The 17541-nt window shown below is 34.0% G+C and overlaps 1 protein-coding gene across 1 annotated transcript in view; it reads right to left on the bottom strand.

Moving 5' to 3' along the window:
• The window catches only part of LOC111754929 (uncharacterized), a 72774-nt gene that overhangs the window by 44063 nt on the left and 11170 nt on the right, over window positions 1-17541 (bottom strand). The window contains exons 4-5 of the mRNA XM_063249499.1: window positions 17033-17054; window positions 771-957 (exon numbers count right to left, since the gene is read on the bottom strand). Of these exons, the coding sequence (XP_063105569.1) occupies window positions 771-957; window positions 17033-17054 (209 nt within the window). The remainder of the gene's footprint in view (window positions 1-770; window positions 958-17032; window positions 17055-17541) is intronic.

The raw sequence follows: 17541 nt of genomic DNA, 5'->3' as shown, positions 1-17541 counted from the left end.
TTTCAAGGGCTTTATCCCCAGCTGTAACTACGCTTTGACAGCACTGGGGTCAAAATAAAAGGCAGTGTCGTCCTCGTCATTAGTATTATATCATCATTATTATACAATCAAACCAGAATCAAAAGAACAAGACCCTCCGCGTCTCTCTTCAAGGCGGGATTTCCTTCTAAAGGTTCAGCTAGAATAATTTTTATTTCCAGAAAAACGTTGTGGGGGGGGGGGGGTTGCTGCAATTTACTCTGCCACCATCTTCCAGGCGACCCCCCCCCCAACCCTCTGTCATCTTCAACCCTGCCTTTTTTCTCGGCAAGAAATTTGGGAGGCAAAGACGCCTTTTATTCCACTCCCCATTCCCAACAGTCAGAGCCCAAAACATCTGCGGCTGACAGCACCACAGCCGACGGGAGGGACAAGCGGCGACGCCGGCCGCCTCCGCGCTGCCCCGCACCCTCATCCCGGCCCCTCCCGCCCGCGCCTCTAGACCCCCACCCCACCTCCTCCCACCCCAGCCAACCAGCCGCTCGCAGCCCCCGCGGCGTCCGCCCGCCCGCCCCGGCCCTCTCCGCAGCACGACAGCGGCCCTCAGGGGACGCGAGGCGGTAGCGGCTGCGGCGCAAGTCCCGCCTGAGCCGGCCGGGCGCGCGGAGTCAGGCACCCGCCGTCGCTCCCCGGGGCCGAGCACCCAACGCGCGAGCACACAAACACCCTCAGCAGACCGCCGCGCTCCGGGCCGAGCGCACACACACGCGCGCCCACGGGCCCCTACAGACCCTGCGCGGGCGCCCACACGCATGCCAGCAGGTGTGAGGGAAGCGCGGCTGGACGGCGAGCGCGGCGTCCCGGACGAACGTCTAAGGACCCGGATTTAGGCGCCCGCCTCACCGCCGCTAGCCGCCTGCCAATCCGGGAAGAGAAGGTCGCGGAGGGCGGCGGGCTTACAGGCGTGGGTGCGCCCGCCTAGGGCAGCTCCGCCGGTGTCTCTGGTCCCGGCGCCGGGCGCTCTCCAGTATTAGAAGAGTGTCCATCATTTTGTTTATAAATTCTGTGTTTTATAAGAATTCAAGCCTCTGGCAATGCCTTTGGAATATCTTTTAAGAAATTATCAATGGTTTATTTTGACCAAATTTCCTAAAGTGAGTTCATTGGAATTGTAATTCCTCCATGATAGATTGTGAATGTCAACTTTCAGTCTCCCAAAATTGCCTCTTAATTGCCTTCTACCTCTTGCAATACATTAGAAATTACATTCCACTTTCTGTTAATATGTATTAAGTGCATGGGACAGTAATAAAATATGCTTCAATATGCATTTTATAAATATAATTTTAATCCACAAATTCTAAAACCTATTTTCTGGGTATGCAAAATGAAAGAATTGTCTTTAAAAGATATTTGATTATTCCTATTTTAAGTACTCATTTGGCTGCTTTTCATTTAATCTTTATTTTCATGTTTCTAAAATTTTATATAGGTTATTTGGAGCCTGAAACATTTTGCATTGAAAGAGTGATGACTAAGGATATCATAGAATGGCAGTACTAAAGTGTCATTAAAAATATTTCTATGAGAAAATATAGGAGATAGCACAGGAATAGTTATTTCTGGTGGAGTACATACAGTATTTCTAAAAATGTAACCTTTTTTTCTACATATGATTAAATTTTATCGTGACATTTTGGAATTCTTAGAGTTAGGTTTGCTTTTAATGAAACATTGCTATTTGAAGAAAAAAGATTAAATAGAAAGATAATTATTATGGGAAATATATTTTGGCAATTCCATAAGAAAATCATCTGATATAAACCTCAGAAAAGTCTCTGTGAAGGGAATTATATCTATGCTGAGAGCCGAAGGATGAGTTTTCAGATACACAAGTGAAGAATCAGGACAAAGATGACAATTTTCCAGGAAAAAAACCCAAAATGTTCAAAAGATAGATGGTGAGAATTTTATGTTCCATGACTAGAAATGTTTTGAGTTTTGGTTGGGTTGAATGGCTGGAAGAGAAGATGGCAAGAGATATATCTGGGGCTGTAATCAGGGGATATATATAAATGGTCTTATAAGCCACTTAGAGTAGTTTGAAAATTAAAGTCAATAGGCAGCTAGACTTTAAATGGTTTTAGACAGATGTAATTTGATTAAATTTAAATTTTAAAAATATCCTATTCAGGAATGGAGAAATGATTGGAGAGAGAGTAAAAAATTATACTCTGGGTAAAAATGATAATACTTTGTGGGGAAGAGTTAAGCTGTTTTATTTTTAAAATAGAGGAAGAAGTGGAACAAATATAAAGAGAAAATTCAAGGATGGTATCGAGGTATTTGTCTTGAAGAACTGTGTATAATAGTGCCTGTTACTGAAAGAGAGCCAAAGATTTAAGTTTTGAAGTAAAGCAGTGTTCAATTTTAGGTGTGTTGAACTGTAAAGGTTCATTACATTCAGATGGTAATTAAAAATGAGAAGAGGGATATAGCTCAGCAGCACAGCGCCTACCTGGCAAGCACACTGTTCTGAGTTCAGTGCCTGGTACCCTCACGCCAAAAAAATTAGATTCCCAGTTTTCAGTGAAAGAATTCATAATGAAATTATCCTACTGCAGTATTCTTGCAGGGATCTGTGAAACAATTTTGGTTCTGTAGGCGGGCAATGTGCCATCTAGTTTGTCACAGTTCTTATCCTTTTTAACTCAGTGATTACCATGGATTTTTAAATTCATGACCACATATTACATAGAAATAGATGGCAGTTTAGGACAGGATACCACGTGGTATTAACATTTAGGATAGGACAATATGAAAAGACCAACAAATCAATTTAAGATTCAGATATTCTTTATTATTTTGGGCAGAATCTTTCATGATTTTCATACATGCTTAAGCCATGATGAATGGGAGAAAGAGAAATGAATTGTGATGTCCAGAAGAATTACTGAGCATTGTTTAGGTGCTGTTATATGAATTTATTGTCATTGATTTTTCTATCTAAAATAATTTTTTGAAATTTCATGATCCATAATTTTATATTTTAAAAAGTTCATTATAAATAACAGAAATTTATTCTGATAAACAAATATAATCCTACTATTCTGCTGAATTAGTTGGTTTTATAACCAACTAGAAGAATCTTGCATATAGTTTCATTCCCTAAAAAAATATTTTAGTGATTCCCTTATGGTAAATGAAAAAATATTTCAGTGTACCAACAAGCTTGGAAAATATTGAAGATTTGGGATAACTATTTGCGTAGTACTGGTTCTAAAAAGTTTTGTAGGAAAAAATATTTAACTTTATTTAATTTAGAGTTTTCCAAACTTTAAGGAAATGAGTCACTCTTTCTGTGGAATGTCTTATATCTCCACTAGTTGAAAATGGAATACACTTTGGTAAAAGCAGCTCAGTCAAACCCTAGAGACAAGAGGTTTTTCTTTTATTTTGTGCTTTTGCTTATTCACTATTGTTAGCTACTAAGTGGTAACTTAAACATTATACTTTATTAGAAGTAGTTATATCTTTATGGAAACTATATCTATAAATGGTGTTTTACATATCACTGTAGAAAAAAACTGCAAAATACTAGTATGAAACCTGTTTGTTTTTCTTCTTTCCAGACTATATCGTAGAATGCAAAATAATAACAAATTCCCAATGATTGTCAGAAAAATCATAAAACATACTATTAATAAATGGGTTAATGTTTTGCCATTATATTAGATATTATGTAAGTATAATTTCTAATCTGCACAATTATTCAGTAAGATCAGGCTTACTGAATGGAGGCTAATACTTTGTTTTTAGATGAGAAAATTTAGAATAAATCCACTATTAATATCTAATCTGTATTTATTTTTTCTGGGTCACTGAGAATTTAGTATCGGGGAGCCTAAAATTACTTAAATTTTCACTTTTATCTAATTTTAAGTAGTTTTTAAAGATTCAAATATTCTTCATTGCTTTGTGCTGACTCTTTCATGATTTTCATGTGTATTTAAAAATAAACTAAAACTAGATAATGTGTGCATCAAAATAAACTAGTCAGGTGTGGTAGCACACACCTGTAAGCCCTGCACTTTGGAGGCTGAAGCACAGGATTACCATAAAATACAGGCCAGGTGGGGTTATATCAGTGAGTTTAAGGCTAGCAAGTTCATAGCAAGATCCTGTCTGAAAAACAAACAAGAAAACTAACCACAAAGAAAGTGAACACTAGGTGAGTTTAACCTGGCACGATTACTTTTATTTAAAAAGACTAGGAGAAACTGAGCACTAATAAATCTCTGATCATATCAGGTTATTTCATAATTAACCATAATATAGACCATAATATAGACAATGAAAAAGTTAAACTAGGTATTATGAAAAATATATGGCAGATATCAGAGTAGAATAAGATCAGATCCACAAGGTCCCTTTAAGAATACCTTGTTGGTCTTACAATTGTGTTGTTCATTACATGAGATAACCACAGAATATATGGACTATAGCTAATGAATTAGGGTTCCCCAGCTTATCAGTTTTCTGGAAGATGGCAATCACTAGAATGAACTTCGTTTTAAATTAAAGGTCCCACTGTACTTTTGTTTGGGAGTAAAATCAGAGATTTCATTGTCATAAACAAATTAAATCAGGTATGTACTTTCAAATTCGGTTGAAACAAGTTCACTGCATCAATTTTGTGGTTGTAATTTAAGTCGATTTCAAATTTTCAGATGTTCATATACACAACAAATAATGACAAATCTGATTTTTATGCAGAAATTTGTTCTTAAACCTGATTTTTTAAAAAAATTGCATCTCATTTAGCGCTAATAGAGGGAAGCAAAGTAGTCATAAATAAAACCAAAAATTGTACAAATTTGAGCTTAACTCCTGAATTTCTTTACTTCAGTCTCTAATAACAAGTTAATTTAATGTTTAGTTTTTAATTGCTGCTTTGAATTAATTTAACAGGTCCACCAAAACTCATCCAGGTCCAGTTGAACATTTAAATGATAGTCCAAGAGATGAAGGGAAAGTAAGCATTATAACATCATTATACATGCTTTTATTTTACTCATTCTTGATAAAAATGTGTTCTCCTCCCTATCTTCCTCTTTTTTCTCCTTCCTCTTCTCCTTTCAAAACATTCAGTGTTACAATTAAATTTGAATGTATGGAGTGAGAAAATGAATGAGTGCATGAATTACTCATGCTTGTAAAGGTCCCTAACTAAATCTTCAGTATCATTTGGAGCTAAATTTGATACTTAATTTGAAACTAGAGGAAGTTAATATGTAGAACAATGTTTATTGTCTAATATTTAATGCTTGAGCTTTATGTCAATATCATAAACATTTGTCTTTGTTGTTTAGTTTTGATAGTGATAAATAACCAATGTTAAGTAACATAAATCAGCCAATCTTGAGATCATAAATGTTACTAAAATATAAAATGTTAACAGAATACAGAGAATCCTTATTACTTTTGATTATTTGATAATTGGCCTTTGATGATGAGGAAATAAAATTGGTAACATGAAGCGATCTAAATAATCACTACTATAATATGCTATGCACATGTAATGATTATATACTGAAAGTTTGTATTGATAGAAATAAAAATTTGCTGTCATATATAAGTTTCTTCAAGTATCTAATTTTTGATAAAGACTGTAGAAAATATCAGTAAGTTATTTATCAGGCATTTCATTCTTTATTGGTAAAGGATAGAAACTGAGCTATCTGGTCATTGTGCTGTACACCTGTAATCTTAGCAATTCAGAGATTGAGGCACAAGAATTGTTGCGAGTGTCAGGCCAGCCTGAACTGTTCGTTGTGAGACTCTGTCTTAGAAAAAGGAAAAGAAAAAGAAAGAAAGAAAGAAAGAAAAGAAAAAGAAAGAAAAAAGTAAGAAAGAAAAGAGAAGAGAAGAGAAAAAAGAAAAACTGAAATAACTTAATAAAAATTAAACCAGAATGGCAAGTGTACATGATGGAACTACATTGCATTTCCTCAAACTGATCTAAAATTTGGTGTAATTCCAATCAGGTGCCATCAGAATTGATTTATTATTAAATAATTCAGAAGCTGATTTTGAAATTGATCAGAGAAAGAAAAAGTTTAAGAATAGCCAAGACATTGTTTAAGACGAAATGCTATGTAGTATTATTTCATAAGTGTACAAGAATACCAGTTGTCTAAATACATATTCCTGAAATGGTTCAGGAGAAATTTTACACATTTTAGAGAAGATATTTTAGGACGTAATTTACTTATTTTATAAATAGTATTGAAAAGTTCACTGTCCACTTAAAAAAATAGCAAGATCTCCACCTTAAACCTTTCTCAGTAGTAAATATCATATTAGAAAATACATAAAACACATAAACATTGAAATCACGTCTTAGAAAGCATTTGAAGAAACTTACAGAATATAGTTTGTTCCTTTAGAGTAGGGACACAGGCAAGACATAAAACCTACAACCAGTAAGGAGTATAATAGCATAACAAGATGATCATAAAAGACAATATTTACTACAAATAACAGGTAAATAATGAATATTAAGAAAATACAACAAACCTTTGGTAATAATAAATCAATAGATGATACTTAATAAATTACAAAAAGGCAACAGAAATATATTTAGATATGTGAACATTAGTACTAGAAAAAGTATTTTAAGAGTTGAAAACATGGTTTTCTTATCCCTAAAGATCAGTGTCTGAGAGTGAGGAGGAAATAGCCTCCCAACTAATTACCAGTATACCAATTTCTCCCATCATACTTGCAAAATACTAAAAATTTATAAAAAGCTAGCAATACTCAGTAATGAAAGAGACCACTGTTGCATAGACATCTAGATATATGTTTATATACCAATATGAGAAATTTAAAATTATCTATATTTAAAGCATGTATTTTAAAAATCATTACAATGCAGGAAATCAATTTCAAATGTTTTTATGAGATACTAGCGTGAGATATTTCAAATGTTCTAAATGTCTATCAGTAGAAAATTGAACAAATGAATGCTGATATACAATGGAAACTTCCTTCAGATATATTTTTGAAGGAAAAGTTGTGAAGCAGGAAGACATAGAACCATTGGAACAATGTATTTATATTTGTGTTCATACATTCATTTGCCCAATATAAAAAGCCTGAAAAAATATACGCAAATCAAGGAAGGACACTGGAAATTAGAATTGGGAAAAATAGTAAAAATTACTGGTTTTCCTTGTGCTGTTCGTATTTTTAGGAATGAGTGTAATATGTAGTAGTCATATAATTTCAATTAAAGAAATGCAAAATAAAAGAATACTGGCCTCAGAAAACTATGTGAGTTGAGGTTGTACCACTTACTAACATATAACCTTAAATCACTCTGTCAGTGAATGAAGTAATGTGAAGTTTTTAAATTTACCTACATTATTGAATGTTTTGTTTTTAATAGCTGTCCTTAGATTTTCTGGCATAGTTGTGTATCAAAGCACAACAAATGTAGATAAATTTGATGACTTCCCAATATTTATACATATATATATATATATATATATATATATATATAGTATATTTTAGTGTTTTCTTGGCTGTTACTCTGTAATGTTGAATATAATGACCTTACCTTTGTTTTCAGTCTCAGAGGAAAGTTTTTTAAGATTTTAACAATAAGTAAGATATTGCTATAGGCCTTTGGCCGATTGCTTTTATGAAATTAAAAAATTTCCACCTATTTACAGAATTCTAAGAATTTTAAACTGCGAATCTTGATGATTTCCATTATCTATATTTTATGTTTATCATTTAGATAATTATTACCTGACTTGTTAAGTTTGTTGAAATATGTTAATAGATTAAATTTTAAATAACTATGTACTTCTGGGATTATTCAATTTGGAAGAGAAAGTTCCCTTGAGGTTTGCTGGTTAAGTGAAAGAAAAATTAAAGTATTGCAGCTAAAATTCCTATCCAACAAGCAAAATAGATTGTAAAATCAGAAGACAGAACATTTTATACCCGCAAGATATAATTACCAAAAAAATGCAATTAGTCTGTCAAACAAAAAAGTACTCACGAATGGTACCTATATTGAGCATAGTAATGATTTCATCTCTCAGATTCTGAGCTTTGTTTGTCTCCTAAACCTTGACTGTTCCTTCACCTGAGCTTTGTTAATTTCAAGCAGAGTTAAATTCATACAGTAGTGCTTCCCGAAGTTGGCTATGCCTAGAGTCTCTGGATCCTCTCATTAATTAAGAATTCAAAAGATGTGCCATAAATAGGACCTTCACTTTGGCTTCCCTAAGAAGATATAGGAAATTTTTCCTGCTTTCCTTCTCTTCTCCCTTTTGACTCTGTGATGGATGTCCTTATTCTGGGCTACTTGTTTGTTTGTTTGCTTCCTTGCTTGTTTGACACAAACTGTTAGAAACATGCTACAAGTTCAAATCAATGAAACAATTGCTAAGTGACTGGAATATCTCTCTGCTTCTCCACATAAAATAGTGGTTAGTGGAATAATGAATCACCTTTCTTTTACTTCTTTGTTTTATTTCACTTTCCCTTTCCTGTTACCTTTCTGTATTATTATGCCCTGACATTACACTTTAATGAAACATTCACACTTAAATTTTTCCATGAGATTTTTTCATATAGAATCAGGTTGATAATAGTTATCATAGTTGTTCTAGGTTTAGACTATAGCCCATGAGCCAAATCCAGCCTGCTGCCTCTTATAAAATGTTTTATTTGGAGTACAACCATGTTTTGTTATTAACATATTATCTGGGGCTGCTTTCTTTATATCAAAGCAAAGCAAAGCATTTGTGATAGGGACCATATGGCCTGCAAAGCCTAAAATATTTACTATCTTCCCCTTTACATAAAACATTTGCTGACTCCTATTCCTGATGGTAGACCCTCAGCATGGGATTTTGCATTGGATTGTCTGCTTTCTAAAATCAAAGAATCTATTGAAGGTGCCACATAAGGTAGGCATTAAACTCTGCCACACAGTCACATAATAATTACTTGGACATTCTCTTGGTAGTTAACTGGGATACGGGCTGCTGGAAAGATAAGACAATGAGTGATCAGGTACTTGTGATTATTTAATTTATAAGGGGCAATGATAAGCATAATTATGATGACAAAAATAGATTCATTTGATGGTATTTGCATTTTTTATTACTGATATAAATGATTACAATGTCATTGCTGAAAACAGTAATTTTTTACATTACAATTTTGTAGGCCAGAAGTTCAACACAGGTCTCACTGGACTATAATCACAAGGCATTGGGAATTTAGTATTTCTTTAGGTACTCCAGAAAAGAATCTGATTTCCTGCCTTTTCAGAATCTGCACACATTTCCTTGGGTTATAGCTCGCTTTCTCCAGCTTGAAAGCCAACAGTGTAGCTTCTTTCTGATTTTCTGTCCATTACTGCATCCTGTCTGACAACATGTGGAAAACATTCTCCACTCTGAAGGACTCAGGTGATTAGTTTTTATCCACTTGGGTAAGCCAGGATAATCCTAATGTAAAGACATCAACCTCTAATCCTTAAATATATTTGAAATATCATTGTCATATAAAGAAATTTTTGTATGTATGGTGCTAAGGATCAAATCTAGAGCTGTTTTCATAATAAGCACACACTCTACACCCACAGCCCATTTGGATTATATTTGAATATTCTGAGGATTAGACTGTTGGCATTGTTAGAAGTTCTTTATTCTGTTGAAGTCATACTAGAAGTTAATTACTGATTTATCTCACCCTAAAGCCCTGTGAGATAGCTCTAAAGTACCTATTATTTCCTTTAGCTCTAGGTCCAGTATCTATTTATAGAGTCCAAATACATAGGCTTTTATAGGCATCATTGTTATAGTCAGAGCCCTAATGAAGAATATGACCATAATATCTGGTATATTTTTTAGGGTGCCATAACAAATTCCCAGAAACTGGGTGACTTAAAACAATAAAAATTTAACTTCATAATTCTGGAAACCAGAAGTTTGTAATCAAGTTGTTGTTTAGACCATGCTCCCTCTGAAGACTTGGACAATCTTCTCTTGCCTCTTTCAACTCAGATATTATATGTCTTGGTACACTTTAACTTCAATCTCCACTTTTATATCTTCTCTGTGTCCTTTCTTCTTCATATAAGAACAGTAGTCATTGGACTTAAATAAGCCTAATAAATCCAGGATGATTTAATCTCAAGTTTCATAATTTTATCTGCACAAATACTAATTTCAAATAAGGAAAAACATATTCTGAAGTTCTAGATAGGCATGTCTTTTTTGAGGACACTAGCCACACTCTACCCAGACTGGGTAAATGTCTATAGATAACCTGATAATTATAATCCCCCTCCTGATCCTTCTGCAAGGTGCCTGAACCCTCAAGACTAGCATTTGTGCCACATTCATATTTCAGGGTGAGATGAGTTTCTTATTTCTGGGAGACTATATAATGACTTCCCTTGAGACAGATGAATTGTATGATGTATATTTTCACAAGACTACTTCAGTATCATTCCAGCCTATAATCAGAATCAGAAATATATTTCAGCACATCCTAAGCATAGAAATGAACCACATATAAAAGGACAGAACATTTACCAAAGGAGCTGAAGACCTTTTAATACTGTCATTTCTCGAGGGAATGCGCCTGGGAATGACAAAAAGGATTGTGTAGGGAAAAGTTTTTTTTTTTAATTTTATTTAAGGAGAAAAAGAAAAAAAAGCAGAAAAAGGGTACAAGTTTACAGAATTTCAGAAAAAATAAACAGTAGGATATCACTAGTTAATGGATTACATATTGTCATCTTAGAAATATTTGTTCACATTGCAAAATTAAAGCATATAAAGTGGACATTCAAACATACAATCTCTCTCCTTTATAGTTAGTGCAACCACAGAATGTTTTCTCCTAGCGGCAGTGGTTTATGATCACTATGTAATTGCATACAATCCTTTGCTTTACCCATTCATTGTGACCAATAGATTATGCATCAATCTATTAGTTTTATCATTTGTAGGTGGCTTCTTAATGCCTTAATTCATAATAGTTTTTTTTATTCAGATTAACATTCTGTAATTCCCACCTCATACATGACTTTTATTGTTAGGTTATACCATTGTTTAAGATTTATTGTACAGATCCTGCTCTTAATTATCTACTGGTTTTTATTTTCTTTGATTCATTTCAGGTACTCAGAATTTTGATTGTTCTTATTTCTTATACACTTATTCTATTCACTGTTTTAAACAAGAAGTCTCTCAAAGGCATAAGGAAACCCTTCGCCACCTGCAGAACCCATCTCTTGTCTGTGTCTTTATACTATGGCCCCCTTCTCTTCATGTATGTGCACAGCATCTTCACAAGTAGATGATCAGGATATGATCTTTGTCTGTTTTTCAACATCAGAAATTCTGCATTAAATCCATTTTATTACAGTTTGAGAAATAGACCACTCATAGATTCACTGAGAAAAATGTTCAAGAGAAATGCTTAGGTCTCATATTAATATCTACTCTCTTTTATCTAAAATAAAACATAAAAATGCACATTTTCAGTATTTTTCACAGATTTTTGTGGTTATAGTTCTATAATATTAATGACTTAAGTGTGTGTGTCTTAGTATGTTCTGAAAACATTTGCATCGTTCACTCATAAACAGTTTTAATATATTATGTCATACAAGAAACTTTAAAGCTGAAAAGAAGTAAAACACTTTACAGTTTGTGTTCTTGCATTATTTATATATTGATCAATAAACTACATTGTTCCAAATGACATGAGTATGGCAAATTTATCCAAATAATAACACTGTGTTGTTTGGACTCATATCACATTTATGTTTCTGTGGCTGCAAATTTGTTTTTGAGTAAAAAAAAAAAAGCACTGTATTACTGCTGGTCATAAACAGTTCTTTCATTCTACTTTTTTGGAGAGAGGAAATGGTGAGTTTCATATCTTGGAATTATTCAACTCGTATGTGTTAGAGAAATATCATCTAAGCTTTGAATACTCAAGAATAAGATGGTTACTAAAACATTGAGGTCAAGGCTTAGAGTAAAAGTTGTTTTTAAATTGGTGTTCAAGTAAAGAAAAGAGATGTGCTAGCTTTTTTTGTCCCTGATTTGTATTCACCTTCTTTAAAGCTGTCTTGATTTGTTCTGTGCAATGTAAAAAGCCTCGCTAATTCAGAAAACTAGTGATGAAGTTAAATAATGGATGAACATTGGAATCAGGAGCAGCGTAGGAAATTTTCATCTTCCCTAAGTGTAAACAAAACTAAAAAGATTAACATCCAAACATTATTGTTCACATGAGGGGCTTTAAATTGATTTTACCAAAGTACAAATTGTTAACTCTGATGTAATGAAGTACTATCCAGCTTGGGGCTGGGAAAAACAAAAAAACTTTGAATGTTGGGTTTCCTTGCTCTTCAGATTCTCTAAGTTATAATGTGTGATCATGCTACAGGTTTCCTTTTGCCATTTTTCTCTCACGACTAATATTAGACATAAAGCCAAATATTGAGGCCATTTATACTACCATAGTGAAATTCCACGTTTTTTCTTGTGATACCACTGATTCCCTCACCTTAAAAATTACTTTTTTGTACAGAATTCTAGCTAATATATCCTCCATTCTGCTTATACTTTGATTCCTCTGCCTTACTAAACTTTGCTCTAACATGTTTCTTCATATACAGACTTTAGATTCATTCATATCTCAATTTAATAACACATTAGATTGTCATTATTTCTAGATCTAGGTCACAGTGTTCTGTAGGGTCACAGTTCTGTAGATAAATAGAATAGGTACTTCATTATGTCTTCTAACTAATCTTTTTTAAAATGAAAAAAGAATAAAAATGATGATACAGTATTTCAAATGAAAATAATCAGAGACTAACAGTGGCTAATACATATATGTATTTATCATTAAAGTAGTTGCTCAGATTACAAGACTGGGGCATAAAAAATGATAAACAATGAAAGCCCACACTCTTCATTTTTCAGCAGTTTCTTCCCATTTCACTTTCACAGTATCTATCAGGCATTTACTCTTTCAGTATTTCATACTAGTGAGACAATATGCTGCTTACACAGCAAGTCTGACTTATTTTCCTTATGAATATGGTCTCAAGTTGCATTGATTTATCCATAAAATCTCAAATTCCCCTGGGTAATTTGTAGATAAAAGGTAGAGTAAGAGAGAAAAAAAGGATTAAAAAAAGACACCAAATGTCCTTAGGACTTGCACCAAGGAAGTGGAGAAAGAGCTGACAGGCAGGACACAGAGAGAAAGCCAAGTACACAAATGGTAAGCTGTCCCTCTCTCCAATAGAATATAGGTGAGGCAAATGGGGGAGGGGCAGTGAGTATGTTTAAGACAAAATATATTCACACTTTCCATATACATATGCATTCACTCTAGGATCACTATATTCATATCCAGTCTAGGTCACTATATAAATTTCATCATTATAGACTACAATAGACATCCATACTCCCTCTTACTAATTGTATGTTAATGATGAATAAGGTATCTCTTTGTCAAATAGTGGTCCACTCCAAAAATAAAGTCCTAAAGGTCAGAGACAATCAAGTAGAAACAAAGAAGATGAAAAGTGCCATTATGCAGAGGTGTCCAGAAGCCTATCCAGGTATAGGAATTTCTGTGTATGGTGGTGTCTCCACCCAATACAAGCATCCAGGAACAAAGGAGTGATGATTCCCCCATTTTTTGGAGCCCCGCTCTGAATGTTTCTTATCAAAGTACTTATCCGTCTTCTCCATCTACTCATTCCCTCTTCAAAAATAAAGTATCTTTCATTAAACTTTGTCTCTAATTTTTTATGTATTTTACCATCATGGGGGGTTGCTGGGACAGCACATTTTGGTTGCTCATTCTCTGGATTCAATACTTTTATGGTATAATTATGTAGATCAGCAAAACTTGATATGTACATCAGTATGTCCAAATTATCCAATTTATATGTCAATGTTCACACATATGTATAAATACACATATATTCATATATAGGTATATTAATTTTTGCTGCTATTTTTGCTCACAGTGGCATTATTTGTGGCTTGTAACAATATCTTTGTTAGTTGAATCTTTCTGTATTTTAGTTTGGCTTTGAAGTTACAGTGATCCTCTTGTCTCAGTCTTCCAAATGCTCAGATTATGGATATGCCCCTCCATACAATTTTAGCTGTTAAAATTTTAGTTGTATAACACTTATGGTGATTTGAAGTTTATGGTTTTATAAATCTGTGGTGACTGGGGACAGTGTGGAGTTCTCATTCATGCCTAAATTCACAGTGTCCAACTCTTTGATGCAGTGGTCATTTGTATCATTTTGTAATCTCCAATGTGATAATTTCTGCTCTGCTGTTTATAATTTCCTTCCCTATACAAGCTTCTGGCTTAGCCTGATCTTTTTCTAGAAGTTTGAGTTTCACCATTAAATTGTTTCTGTGTACTTGGTCTGTTTTCCTGGTATGAGTATTTACTGCTATAAATTTCGTTCTTAAGACTGCTTTCATCCTGTCCCATAAAATCTTATATGTTGTACTCTTGTTAACATTCAACTGTAAAAACTGTCTAATTCCTTTTTAAATTTTATCTGTTACCCCTTGGTTGTTCAGATTAGTACCAGTTAATTTCCATGTGTTTGTGAAGTTCTTATGGTTTCTTTTGTCATGGATTTCCAATTTCTTTACACTATTGTCTGATAATATGCAAGGAATGGGATAAGTTTGGTTCCTTTGCATTTACTTAAGGTTGATCTATGGGCAAGTATATGGTATATTTTGGAGAATGTCCCATGTGCAGTTGAGTAGAATATGTATTCTGATGCTAAGAGGTCGAACATTCTGCAGACATCTACTAAGTCCATTTGTTCAAACCTTTGGTTCAGATTTTTTTCTGGTCTACTTGATCTGTGAGAGTGGTTTGCTGAAATACCCCAACACAATTGTATTAAGCCTTATTTGATTTTTCAGATTATTTCTTTTATATTATTGTGTATACAGGTTATATATTTGTTGCATATATATTTATGATTTTTATCTCTGCCTCTTGGATTGTTGCCTTTATGACAATATATTGAACTTATCTCTCTTAATCAGTCTTGGCTTGAAATTCTGTCTGTCTGAAAATTCAATAGGTGCCTTTGCTTTTTTCTGGGTTCCTGTTACATGGCATACTGTTTTCTATACTTTGAATTTCATCTATGAATCTACAGTTTTAGTTAAATGTGTTTCTTGTATGCATCATATTGTTGGATCTTGCATCTTGATCCATTCTGCTAGTTTGTGTCTTTTGATTGGTGAATTGAGATCATTAACATTGATGGATAGAACTGATATGTATTGACTTATCCCTTATAATAACTTATGTTATTTTCCTGTTGTTGGCTCCCCTTTTTCCCACTCTCTGTTTGTCTGCTGGGTTCATTCAGTTTGGGTTCATAGAGTTGTAGTACATTTTATTTCTTTTTAGAATGACTTTCAAAATATTTTTGAGAGCTGATTTGATGATTATAAATTTCCTCAGATATTCTTTATCAAGGAAGTGTGTTACTTCCGCGTCAGTGTTGAAAGACAGTTTTTCAGGGCATATCAGTCTGGGTTGAAGGTTGTTTTCCTTTAGAACTTTATGTACTTCACTCCAAGCTTCCCTTGACTTGAAGGTTTGTGTTGAGCAGTCAGCTGTTATTGTGATGCTTTCCTTTATAGGCTATTTTTCTAATCCCTAACAGGTTTTTAGATTCTATTTTGTGTTGAATTTTAGGATTCTTGACTATACTATGCCTTACTTTAGATTGTTTTCTATCATAATTAACTGGAGTTCCTACTATCTCAATTATCTGCATGTTCAATTTTTTTCTTTATCCACAAAGTTTTCTGCCAAGATGTCTGTGAGCAGTTTCTTAAAAATTATTTGTGTTACCTCCTGCTTTTTTCGTAGACTCCAATCAATATTAAATTATTTTTGTCTCATCTAGTAACCGCTAGCTTCCTTTGTTGTTATTTGATATTTATGAAACAACAAGCCTGTCTTCTATCTTAGACCCTGCCCTCACATTGGCTTAATTTGCTGTGTGTACTTTCAATAGAATTTTTATTTTCCTGAATATATGCTTTAATCTACTTTATGAATTTCACTTCTTTCCTATGCTGTTCATTCATGAATTCCATAATTTTCTTAGGCTCATCTATTTTTAATCTGTATCTATTCTAGAATCACTAAGCACCATCTTTATTGTGGACACCATCTCTGCAGTTACCTGAGAAACCATTTCTGGTTTGATTTTTTTCCAGAGCCTAATTCAATTGCTCTTCTGTAACCACTTCAGAGAGATCACTGATGGGCTTTCAGACTTTCCCACATCATTGCCCCTGGCTTTGTCTTTGGGGAACTCAATGTATGTGGTTGCATCTTGTTGAAGTATCTTCTTATTTTCTTTCCTTAGTTTAATTTCTGGAATAATGCTTGTAAATTATCTACAGTATGGTGCTTTATTGCTAGTATTGAAGACATTTACTAAATGGCTACTTCTCTGGGGTATCTTCCAGTATAGCTGGTTTTGGAGTTTTGAGTCTATTGAGAGATTGTACCTCTTGAATTTGTTGGCAATGAGAAGTTGTTGCTTCTTTGGCACTCTGTCAAAGTATTTTCTATGATACTTATTCAGTCTAAGTCATAGAATACCAGGAGGACCAGTTGTTTATAACAATTATGTCACTTTGGGCTATAATGGTACCAATAGCATCACACACAGTGTAGAAAATGACAAACTGAGCAAACCATTATTTGCTACTTTTAACAATATAAAATAGATTTTTTGGTTACATAACAAAATTTGAACAACCCAGAAAATTACATGCCGTATACAAGTCCTTAATATGTCAATTTTGTCCTCATGGTTAATTTTTATTACGGATTAAGGAAAAATGGAGAAGTGGAAAAAAGGAAGAGATTACAAGTAAGGGTGGAGGATAAAGGGGATCACACTAACTTTGGCAAACTGGTGCAGAATACTGGAAAGAATGAGAAAAAAAGAGTTAAAAACAACAGAACAGAACCATAACCATAAACTCATCCCTACTCATAAAAACAAGATCAAACAATAAAAATTTAATTTAATTTAATTTAATTTCAATAAAATTAAAACAAAAATCAGAAAACAGAAACAATCTCACCACAACAAAACACAAACAAGAAAGAGGAAAGAAAAAAATCCACTTTCAAGTTTCCATGACAATCTTCCAGCAAGCCAGCAGCAGTTTATTGGTGAGGCAGTAGATAATCTCATTAAACCTGCACTTTCTGGTTAAAATGAGATTCATTCCACATGCTGCTGTCCAAGCATATTCTGAGGGTCTAGCCCAGCTGGAAGCCACTAGATAGAAACGCCAGCAGTTTCGAAATTGATCTCAGCTGGTCCATGTCAAAGATGGCTCTGGGCCAATTGCTCTCTTCTGTGGGAGGACTGAGCCCTCCGCACGCATTGCCAGCCAGTGCAGT

The sequence above is a fragment of the Cavia porcellus genome, unplaced genomic scaffold, assembly GCF_034190915.1.
Source record: "Cavia porcellus strain 051 isolate PalLab524CR breed Dunkin Hartley unplaced genomic scaffold, mCavPor4.1 scaffold_5, whole genome shotgun sequence".
NCBI classification, from domain to species: Eukaryota; Metazoa; Chordata; class Mammalia; order Rodentia; family Caviidae; genus Cavia; species Cavia porcellus.
This window is presented reverse-complemented; position numbering and strand designations above follow the sequence as displayed.